The following is a 12008-nucleotide window of genomic DNA, read 5'->3' as shown; positions in this document are numbered from 1 at the left end:
TTTCAAATACTGTACTAGGCAGTGTTGATTTTGTCGACTAAAACTAAGACGAAAAACTTTTTCTTTTCACAGAGGTAACCTAAATAAAAACTAAGCTATGGTGACTAAAACTAAGACTAAATATACTGACAATTTTGTCAACAAATTAAAAACTACACTACAATGTTAGGAAGGGACTAGTGGACAAGAGATCCAGTATAAATCATTACTTGGTTGCACGCTGAAAACGGCAGATCTACAAGCTCACAGCTCACAGCGCATTGTGGATCTGCTATTTTCAGCAAGTGTCAAATCAGCCATTACGACGGCATCAAGGCCCGCCAAAATACATTTCAGTCGACTAAATCAGCCGTAGATTTAGTCTACTAAAAATCGTATGATATTTAGTCGACTAAAACTACACTAAAAAGACATTCCTGGTGACTAAAACTAAAATGAAACCTATTCAAAAGACTATGACTGTGAAACTAAAATAAAAAAATGGCTGCCAAAAACAATCCTGGTACTCTAGGTTAAATGCTAGGTAAAGGCAGCCGCTTATAGCCGACCTTGCTTCAGTCTAGTTCCACCTTCAGTGTTTCTGATCATGACACAATAATACACTGAGCAAGCAGCTAGTATCTCTCTAGAGAACTCCTTTGTGGAGTATTATAGGATTTAACCCATTTTGGTGTTTATAATTTAGCTATTGAAAAATAGCAGATCTACAAGCTCGTAGCGCGCCACTCGGTAGGTCGGCTATTTTTGCAAAATCTTGAAAATGTGTCGCAAATATTTGAATATATATTATTTCAGAGCAAACTCAAATCTTTGCTTCTGGAAGGTTGGAACAACATATTTTCAGATGGGGGTCGGCGGCCAATTACATATGCTTTTCAGGTCCTTGACATGAAATATTGAGAACCACTGATGCAGAAACATGAGGTTTTTCAGAAAAAAAGAGTCCATTATAATAATAAGAGAGAGAGAGAGAGATGCGCTCCAAATTTGGTAAGTCAGCCAGATGGGTAGTAATGCCTTTATCTCACGTCAGTTTTAGCGTCGTATACTTTTATACATTAGCATCTTTCATTCAGATTATGTTCAATAACGTTATGGTAGGCTAAGGACTACAGTAGGTTACAGCCAGGTTCAACCAAGTTGTGGCTCTAACTGGAGTCGATCCCGTTCTGCCCAGTTCAGACAATGCTCGTGGGTCTCTGTGATTGGCCAAGCGTTGATTTTCTGCCTTGCTCGAGGGCACGTCGGGACCTCAACAAATGAGCGATACCCTCACAGCTAGAAGGTCCTGGGTTCGATTCCCCGCTGGGGATGCTGTGGGCACTGGGGCCTGTTCCCTCAGTGCCCATACCCGAGGCGGGGTTGGCGAAAGGGCCTTTCTGTGTGGAGTTTCCATGTTCTCCCCGTGTCCCCCTAGGGTAAGTACCCTCACAAAAAACAGGCAGTAATCCTGGTCTCTAAACTACCTCCCCCTGGCCAGCCTGATGGAGGGGAAGGGAACTGGTCGGAATAACGCGTTCCTTCCGTCCGCCTGGGGAAACTCTCCCCCCCTGTCGGGTGAAAAGAAGCAGCTTGGACTCCTCATGCACAGAAGGAAGCATGGGGTCAGTCCACTGCCCCCCCCCCCCCCCCACAGGTTGTCAAAGGAAGTGTAGCGCCCAGGATTACATTAGATCATTGACACTGCGGGAAAAAATGTGTTGCAAAAATCAGGGAATAAAAATGTATTCAAAAACCTATAATTTATTCAAAATGTACAAATGCTTGTTGCTATATTACTGTACATGGCAACAAGAACCCCAAAAAGGGTGAGTGAGCCTCGTTGAAATGAAGCACAAAAAGATGGATCATTAACCCATCATTTACACTTGGTGTTTTAACCCATTCTGACCTGAGATCAGATTCATACGAGGTTTCCACTGGACACACACTGGTCTGATGAACCCATTCTGACCTGAGATCAGATTCATACGAGGTTTCCACTGGACACACACTGGTCTGATTAACCCATTCTGACCTGAGATCAGATTCTAAAAGTGTCATTGAAAAATAGCAGATCTACAAGCTCGTAGCGCGCCACCGAGTGGCGCGCTACGAGCTTGTAGATCTGCTATTTTTCAATAGCTAAAGCATAACATGATGCTAACACCAAAATGGGTTCCCGTTCAGAATGGGTTAAGCATTATGTTATGGTTTAGCTATTGAAAAATAGCAGATCTACAAGTTCTTGTAGACTTGTAGGTCTGCTATTTTTGAAAAATCGTGAAAATGTGCCTCAAATCTCTTGAGCATCACTGATGCAGAAACATAAGGACATTCTTTTTAACTTCGACGTCGGGCCTAAGTGGGTTAATAATGGTCAAATATGCTAAGCGCGTGTGTATGTGTGTGTGTGTGTGTGTGTTTTATTTGTTCCCTCCTCCCAGGCTGTATGAGGCCAAGCTGAACAGCCCCTTGCAGAAGGCCCTCAGCCCCATCGTGTGGTGCCGGCAGGCCCTGGACAACCCCAGCCCCGACATGGAGTCTGCAAAGCGCTCCCTCCTCCACCGGCTGGACCTCACCATGTCAGGTACCGGACATTTGGTTACTAATAAACTATACAGCATCGTGGCTACGAGTGTGCTGCCTTTTCTCTCTCTTTTTTACTTGTTTACTGCCTTAGGCCAGCACCTCACCAACACTAGCCTCGGAAACACAGACGTTTTTATTTCCAGGGAGGAAAAAAAAAGTCTGGGTCCGAGTCCGCTTCAATTCGGCATATAGAGTAGCGCAAACATTGCTCACTCTCTGCTGATTTCTGATTGTCTGCACCTTTGTAAAATTGACATACACACGCACACATGTACACACACACACACACACACTCCTCTCTCGCTCTGTCGCTCTAAGTAATTAGTCTCATGTCGCGCAGCTGCACATAGTTTCTCCCAGCGGATCCTGCCGGAAGCTGCCTATGCCATAAAAAGCATAGGTGAGTTCCAGGCTACACCAACACTGGTGTGTGCCCTTTCCTGTTTTGTCTATAGGTACTGGACAGAACACTCCATGGAGTCCAAAGTTGTCACGTCGACCACCACGACTGTGTTGTTTTTGGCCGCACATTTAGATTAGAGTTTTAGTCATTTTGTCTTTTTGAATGGTTTTAATTCAGTTTTAGTCACATTTTAGTCACCTGGAATGTTTTTAGTGTTAGTCTAGTTTTAGTCGAGTAAATGTCATAAGATCTTTAGTCGACGGAATCTACAGTTTGATTTAGTCGACTACAGTGTATTTTGGCGGGCCTTGATGCCGTCTTAACTCCTTCAGTGCCACCTAGTGGTCACCAGTTTAGGCTCCGAGTGCCAGATCTCCCATTATAAAAAAAAAAGAGTGCGTTTAAAATAAATAAAACTTTTTTATTATTTTTATTTTTTTATACGTCTTTACGGGCATGGCACTCAGTGCATAGTTGATTTAGATACGGGATGACGTCCCTGGCACTTAAACAGTTTTAATGACAGTTTTCACACTTGCTGAAAATAGCCGATCCACAAGCTCACAACGCTGTGAGCTTGTAGATCGGCTATTTTCAGCATGCAACCAATTGTAAAATGACTTGTACTGGATCTCTTGTCCACTAGTCCCTTCCTAACATTTTAGTCTGGTTTTTATTTGTTGACAAAATTGTCAGTATATTTAGTCTTAGTTTTAGTCACCGTAGCTTAGTTTTCATGTAGTTTCCATGTAGTTTTTGCCAGTGGAAAAAGGTAGTCGACGATCATTTTTCGTCTTAGTTTTAGTCGACGAAAACAACACTGCACCACGACTGATTTCAGTCACTTGGTTTCCGTGATGGAGGTCGGCATGTCTTCTAAAGTGTGTCTTGCACCAAAAATAGGCTTTCTATTTTTTGGTTATTAGTTGTGTCAGTCTTCCAGAAAGCCCTAATGACCTCGGATAAAATGGTGCATTTATATAGCGCCTTCATCCAAGGCGCTTTACATAGATTGTGCATTACATTCACCCATTCACCCATGAGTCCCCGGGATGCAGGGATGGTCTTTTTAGATGAGTCCCAGGGACATTCTATGAGTCCCACTTCAACGACGTTAGGAGTCATATTTTGCTACTTTTACAAATTGCAGCATTTAACTACCATTTCATGGTTATATTCATGTAGAAAACAGAAGAAGCCATGATTATTATAACTAAAGCTAGCAAAATAAACTAGAATAAAAAAAACCCTTGATTTATTGCGTCCCTTAACTATAAACCGAGTTTTGGGATTCAAAATGCACCCTATTTTAATCTCTGCACTCCTCGTGGCTTGTTCAGGCTGGCTTGACGTACAGAGTACAAACCACGTTGCATGTGTCCACGCGTGATTTCGGGAAATCCTGTTTTTGTTTCATTATTAACCCATTCTGACCTGAGATCAGATTCTTAAAATGTCTTAGATTTTTCAAAAATAGCAGACCTACAAGCTCGTAGCGCGCCACTCGGTGGCGCGCTATGAGCTTGTAGATCTGCTATTTTTCAATAGTTAAAGCATGACATGATGCTAACACCAAAATGGGTTCCCGCCCCGAAATGGGTTAAAATAGTCTTACATCTAACTTTTTTTTTTTTTTTTTAAGATATTTTTTTGCGGCTTACGCCTTTTATTGATTTTTTGAAGGGACAGACAGTAGGCTGACAGGAAACGGGAGAGAGATGGGGGGATGACATGCAGTAAAGGCCGTGTCGGGTCCGGGAGTCGAACCCGCGGCACACTGCGACTGGATTACCAGTCCGGTGCCCAGACCGTTACGCTACGGCCTGGGCCTCTTACATCTAACTTGCCTAAACCTGCAGAGAGAGAGAGAGACCCATTACTGGGAATTGCCGTATAGCCCATGTTTGGGATCCCCGCTCACAGTTTAGAAATATGGAATCTTGCTGCTACACCTGTGTCTTAAACCGCAATAAAGCACAGCTCTGGCTAGAAGCCACAACATGGCAGTCAATGCAACATGATACATTATGGTTGGAGGATGTGTGTGTATACAGTATATATATATATATATAGCTCACAGAAAGCCCATATATGGACTACAATGAGAATTGTGCATATTCTCAAGCAGCGGAAATATTTAGGAGAGTAGCTGCAGGCAGGCTGTGTTCATTGAAGAGTGATGTACACCAGTACATGCAGTAAAGGCCGTCGGGATCGGGAGTCGAACCCGCGGCACACTGCCAGACTGGATCACCAGCCAAGGTGCCTGGACCGCTGAGCCACGGCCCAGGCCCCCAGTACGGTTACTTTGACCTAAAGCAGGGGCTGGGAAACTTTGACGACGGAGAGGGGCCACTATTATTTCCACACTCCACACCAGAGAGGGGCCACATTGCTGGCGTCGCAAAAAAAATAGCAGATCTACAAACTCAAAACGCGTCGCACAGTGTGAGCGGACCCATTAGATCTGCTATGCTTTGCTATGTTCAAATTGAAATCTTGAATTATTCTTTGCTATTTTTTTTATTTGAATCCTGAAAATTCACATTTTTATGTAATTTCAAATGCCTTTTGATTATACTTGTGTTGAACATTGAGCTACTAATTTAGACTAATTTAAGCGGGTCATGTTTTGCATGTCGTGGTGGAATTGTAACCAATTTTATCTCAGTATTCTGATATTAACCTGAGGGCCACATTAAGTGAAGGTAGGGGGCCGCATGTGTCCCGCCCCCTACCAGGGCCCAGGAAATGTTTCCCCGTTCATTTTCCTCATAGACATTTCAGAAAGTATTTATTTAAAGACGTTCACGCCGCGGACAAAGCCAACTCTTGAAAAATTGGGCCGAACAAATAATTAGAAGGAAAAAAAAACTGCAGGTTACAACACATTTTTTGTTGTTTTTCTTCTTTGTAATTATATGTTTGGTCCAAAATATTGTGTTTTTTGTCATGACTTGTCACGACTCGAGTTGGCTTTGTCCGCGGCGTAACCATCTTTAAATAAATACCTTTTGAAATGTATATGGGGGAAAATGCATTGGGAATCATTTCCTGGGCCTGGCGTCGTCATGAAAGGGGGCGGGACGGCGACGCTCTATTTTGAGTGTTGGGGTGTCCTGACTATTGGCTGTCTGACTATATGTAGTCTGTACTGTACAACGTGGCACTGTTGACCTTCAACACTGTGCACAGGTGCATTATGGGAAGATGAGTTTTCAGTGTAACGCCAGCACGACACAGCACAGTGCAGTGCGGACTACGGTGCAGCTGCTGTAGCACGTGTGCATGATGAGAGGCAGCACAGCACAGTACAGTACAGTACAGTAGGGTTTGAGGTAGGTTGTCTGTCTATAGTGACAGTCGGATCAATAGTATGTCTAAAAACTAAAGCCTGCACCCTGCCGGTGTTTCTGCATGTCGGTCCATCGGTGTGTCTAATCTGCGTGTTGGTACTCTTAACCCATTCTGACCTGAGATCAGATTCTAACGCACAGAAGAATGGTGGTTTTTAACGCATTTTGACCTGAGATCAGATTAAAAAAATGTCTTAAATCCTGACCGTTTAAAAAAATAGCAGACCTACAAGCTCGTAGCGCGCCACTCGGTGGCGCGCTATGAGCTTGTAGATCTGCTATTTTTCAATAGCTAAAGCATAGCATAATGCTAACACCAAAATGGGTTAAACAGACAGACATAGGGACAGACAGACAGACAGACAGACAGACACACATTGCTGTTCCTTGGAGTGGTTGCGCCACTCGAAAATCAGGTTGAGCTTGCGATTCCGAATGGGAACGTCAATGCCACGGCTCCAATGTGGATCTTGTGAACAGCCTATATAACTGCAGTCCTCTTATCTATGACATGATGATCTATATGCCTCCGAAGTTGGGCAAGGTGTCGGCACCGTCAGAGCTGAGCCTCATTGACTTCCATCCATTACGAAATGGAAAGTATATGAAGAAAAAAAAGCAACGTGGAGGTCCGTCTGACTGTGGCCTATACTGGCAATGTGCACAAGAATCTTGGCACTGGTAGATCCTGCGGTTTGCAAGATTAGGTTTTGGACACACAGCCACACGCAGTACACATTTCGACCGATTCTGAAAATAACTGGTGTAGACACTAGACAGTAGCTCAGAGCGCTGCAAGCTTGTAGATCGGCTATTTTAGCTGCGCGGCTACGTCACCCAACAAGGTATATAAGACGGTGCTCAAGTGGTTAAAATGGTTCCGCAGTTTCTTTTTTATATGTGCCAGGCAATCCAAATCCTCCCATCCTTTTCCAGCCAAACCATTAAACCCTCTCAGCTGACCGTTGTGTTGCTGCAGACATCGCTTGAAGCCAAAGTATTAAAGAGCAACTCTTGATACAAGAGAGACGATCATTATTACATCCACGGCGAACAGACAATACTCGCAGTGTTGAGCGGCAGCACATGGTAGAGTGTCATCATTCTGTTTTCACGTACTGCATGGTAACATTTGATACTTTATTTTTATTTTTTATCCACAATTTTGCAACCCATTTGTTTTCACCCAGTGTTTTCACCCAGTGTCGGACTGACCTCATGCTTCCTTCAATGCATGAGGAGCCCAAGCTGCTTCTTTACACCTGACAGGGGGGAGTTTCCCCGGCCGGACGTAGCGCGTGGAAGGAACGTGTCATTCCGACCAGTTCCTTTCCCCTCCATCAGGCACCAGGGGAGGGCAGTTTAGTGACCAGGATTACTAACCTACCCTAGGGGACACGGGGGGAGGGGGGGGGGGACGACACCAAACTACTTCGATAACATTAGCTCTTGACAGTGGTTGGTTATTTATTATTTACTCCTGTTGCCTCTCGACTGGGATTCACTTGGAAACCAGGCTTGTTGGAGTTGGAGGGCCTACCTCTAGTAAAAACCCACATAATAGTTTGAACCAGGTTGTCTTCTGCTGACGTGAGGTTACTTGCCCGATCTACAAGCTCTCTATGAGCTTGTAGATCTGCTATTTTCCAATAGCTAAAGTACAACATAATGCTTAAAACACCAAAAGGAGCAACACTCTGCCATCGACCTTCCACCTTCTTCTCCATGCATGGAGGAGAAGGTGGAAATAGCGTGCAACGTGTTGAGCTTTCAGCCATCGCGGTCGCGCTTGTCTCTGTTTTTCTCAGAGCTCAAACGAACTCCAATAATAGTCAGACTCTCAGTGTCAGCCAGGCCGCAATCCTCTTGGCTATACTGTGTGTGTGTGTGTGTGTTTGTGTGTGTGTGTGTGTGTGTGTCCTCTTCCATTTTTACGCAGGTATGCCCATGTGACAGCTATAGCTCATGTTGGGCAACAGGCTTGCTGCTGGCAGTCCTTTTGGTATAGTGGATGTGAGTGTGAGCCCGAGCCGTTGCGTAACGGCCTACCTCCCCCCCCCCCCCCCCCCGTGCAACAGGAATGTCAGGACGGTCGGTCCTCCTGACATAATCAGCCTAAATCGGTGACTGCCCTGCTCCTCTGTCAAGAGGAGACTCGGCGCCATTTGGTACACACCAGGAGACTGAGAGAGGAAGGGCCCGACTGATTGAAGTGAAACCAGCTGTGCGTAGCTTACGCTGTTAGAACGGTATCATTTGTTTTGGGGGCGGACGTTGCGGGATTTCGGTTATACCGCTCAAGGAAATGACGTCGACGCTTACAAAATCAGGTTTACGTTCTTCCGTGTATATATGAAACGAAAAGTGTTGCGATTTGGTCGAAAGAATATCGTTTTTTTTTTTTTTTTATATATATTTTTTTTATCCCACGATTTGTAACCCATTTTTCACCCCTCTGTCAATCATCTAATGTGATCCTGGGCTCTACACACCCTCCACCAACCTAGTCCCCATATATGGGGGACAAGGGGAGAGAAACGGACTTGAACTCATGCTTCCTTCATGCCTGAGTGTCCAAGTCGCTCCTTTACACCTGACAGGGGGGAGTTTCCCTGGTTGGACGTAGCGCGTGGAAGGAACACGTTATTCCAACCAGTTCCTTTCCCCTCCATAAAAGTATAGCGTTATATCCGTGGGGGAATGCATCTGAAGGACGTTCCGGGGCCGAGACTTCCGTCCGCCGATATATAGCGTCTCTGCCTTAGGTTGTGGGTTGTGATGACAAGGCTTTTCTCTTCGCAGAGGAGTAAGCCTGGGAACGAGCCTATAGTGGACGAGTCAGTTGCCCTGTGAAGCACTTTAATTGGGCTATGCTTTATGCATGACATAATATGGCATATTATGCCATTCAATGGAGTTATTAACCCATTTAGACCTGAGGTCGATTCTACAAAATGTTCTCTAAATCATGATTTTTTTTTTGAAAAAACCTATGTTTCTATGTCAGTCGCTCTGAAACATTTTCATGTCGAGGACCCCCAAAAATGTATGTATTTGGCCACCATCTGAAAATATGTTGTTCCAGGGACCCCCCCCCCCCCCCCCCCACCCCAGAAGCAAGGATTTGAGTTAAAAATGTTCGCCACATTTTGTTTTGTGCGAAAATAGCAGATCTGCTATTTTTCCCCCGATAACCACCACTGCACTCCTCTGGAGCAGGTGTTTTTGGCTCCCCCTCCCCAATACAAACTGACCTCTACAATGACCTTATAATAAGAGAAAATACATCATAAATAAATACTGAAATCATATATAATCATTAGGGAAGTTTATGCGTGCACTATAATGTAAACTCTTCATTTCCATTTTACAGCCATTCAGTTGCGGAAAAAAAAGAAAAAACCCTGATAACCGCCGCACTGCACTCTATTGAACGGATGCCAAGTTCTCTGCAAAGACACAGAGCAAGCTATAGCCGGCTCCCAGTCTCCTTCAGTGTGTGTGTCTGGACAAGGTTGTAGAGGCATTTAATGCACGCACGCACACACACACACACACACACACACACACACACACACACACACACACAGAGAGAGAGCATTCCTTCAATGTCCTCAGGTAGAAAGGAGGAATGATGGGTTACTGCAGATCGTGTGTGTGTGTGTGTGTGTGTGTGTGTGTGTGTGTGTGTGTGTGCGTGTCGGACACGCCTCATGCCCTGTGGCTGTGTCCTCTCACCACGCAGTATTGACTCTTTGACAGAGACTCATCATGCCGGTCGGCTGCTCAGGGTCGCATACATATATATACTGAAGGTGAAGGAATCTCACACCACGAAGAAGGCCCTCCCTCGACATGGCTGAATGTTGTCACACCGAGCCCAAGGATCATAGAATACGACTGTGAAGTCTCAAGTTCAGCTCGTGTTAAACTTGAGACTTAACCCATTTTGACCTGAGATCAGATTCTAAAAAAAATTCTTCTACATCCTGACGGTTTTCTGAAAAGCTATGTCTTCGCTGTGTCAGTCGTTCTTCGATTTTTCAAAAATAGCAGACCTACAAGCTCGTAGCGTGCCACTCGGTGGCGCGCTACGAGCTTGTGGATCTGCTATCTCATTTAGTTTTAGTCACATTTCAGTCACCGGGAATGTTTTAGTGTCGGTCTAGTTTCAGTCGACTAAATATCAAGATTTTAGACGACTAAATCTACAGTTTATTTCCGTCGACTAAAATGTGTTTTGGCGGGCCTTGATGCCGTCGTAAAAGGCTGATTTTACACTTTCAGCATGCAACCAAGTGCTAAACTGACTCTTGTCCACTATATAGTACCTTCCTAACATTTTAGTCTAGTTTGTATTTGTCGACGAAATATATTCGGTCTTGGTTTTAGTCATCGCAGCTTAGTTTCCATTTAGTTTTTGTCTTGGTTTAGTTTAGGTTTATTTATTTAGCATGTAGTACAAAAATAGACTAACATATCAAAGAACAAAAATACAATGCAAGGAAGGGAAGAAACCAGAGGGCTTATTTGGAATCCTTCCCTGTAGGAAGAGGTCATTGGTTTAAAAGATTAAAAGTTCATAAAGAACAGTACATAAGTCTACAAGTTGGCAAAGGGGGGCAGCTGTGCAGTAAAGAAATAAAAACACAGACTGCACAAAAAACTGAAATAAACAATACAACAACAAACACGCAAAAGAAAATATAACGCATCAAGGTAAAACATGTAATCTACAGAGAGGAAGAAATAAGATAATTCTTTAGATGTATTTTGAATATTGACAAGGATAAAGAGGATTTAAGTGAAGCATCTAGGGAGTTCCATAGATTGTCAGTGTTGTCAACACTTGTTTTGGGTCGGGACACATTTTTATGTGTCCCTTCCTTTTATTTTTTGGTTTTTTTAAACGGACAATATTTAATCTCTTTATTTTTTGTAATTTCACGAAGAAATCAAAGAAATTCCATAAATTAGAAGAAGTAGGAAAATTAGAAGCGATACATTTAGTAGTGAAAATAGCCGATCTACAAGCTCTGTGAGCTTGTAGATCGGCTATTTTCACTAGTTTGGGTCCCAGGCCGGGTGAATATCACATTCTGTTTCGGGTCACGGGCTGTAAACTGTGGGAACTACGGTCTTGTCTTGAGGGCTGTGTCCCCCAGGCTGCCTTTAGGAAAGCCTCTATCTGCTGTATTTTCACAATAAGAGCCTCCGTGTTGACTCCTTCACACTGTCTTGAGGGCTGTGTCCCCCAGGCTGCCTTTAGGAAAGCCTCTATCTGCTGTATTTTCACAATAAGAGCCTCCGTGTTGACTCCTTCACACTGTCTTGAGGGCTGTGTCCCCCAGGCTGCCTTAGGAAAGCCTCTATCTGCTGTATTTTCACAATAAGAGCCTCTGTGTTGACTCCTTCACACTGTCTTGAGGGCTGTGTCCCCCAGGCTGCCTTTAGGAAAGCCTCTATCTGCTGTATTTTCACAATAAGAGCCTCCGTGTTGACTCCTTCACACTGTCTTGAGGGCTGTGTCCCCCAGGCTGCCTTTAGGAAAGCCTCTATCTGCTGTATTTTCACAATAAGAGCCTCTGTGTTGACTCCTTCACACTGTCTTGAGGGCTGTGTCCCCCAGGCTGCCTTTAGGAAAGCCTCTATCTGCTGTATTTTCACAATAAGAGCCT

The 12008-nt window shown here is 44.2% G+C and overlaps 1 protein-coding gene across 2 annotated transcripts in view; it reads left to right on the top strand.

Annotated features, from left to right (window-relative positions):
• slain2 (SLAIN motif family, member 2) overlaps positions 1-12008 on the top strand; it is a 61161-nt gene that overhangs the window by 10588 nt on the left and 38565 nt on the right. For both annotated transcript variants that reach the window (XM_083767520.1, XM_083767519.1), the window contains exon 2: positions 2427-2569. In XM_083767520.1, the coding sequence (XP_083623646.1) occupies positions 2427-2569 (143 nt within the window). The remainder of the gene's footprint in view (positions 1-2426; positions 2570-12008) is intronic.

Source organism: Protomyctophum parallelum, assembly GCF_964188405.1.
Source record: "Protomyctophum parallelum genome assembly, chromosome: 6".
NCBI classification, from domain to species: domain Eukaryota; kingdom Metazoa; phylum Chordata; class Actinopteri; order Myctophiformes; family Myctophidae; genus Protomyctophum; species Protomyctophum parallelum.
Note: the sequence above shows the minus strand (reverse complement) of the source record. Positions and strands in the feature narration are given on the sequence as shown.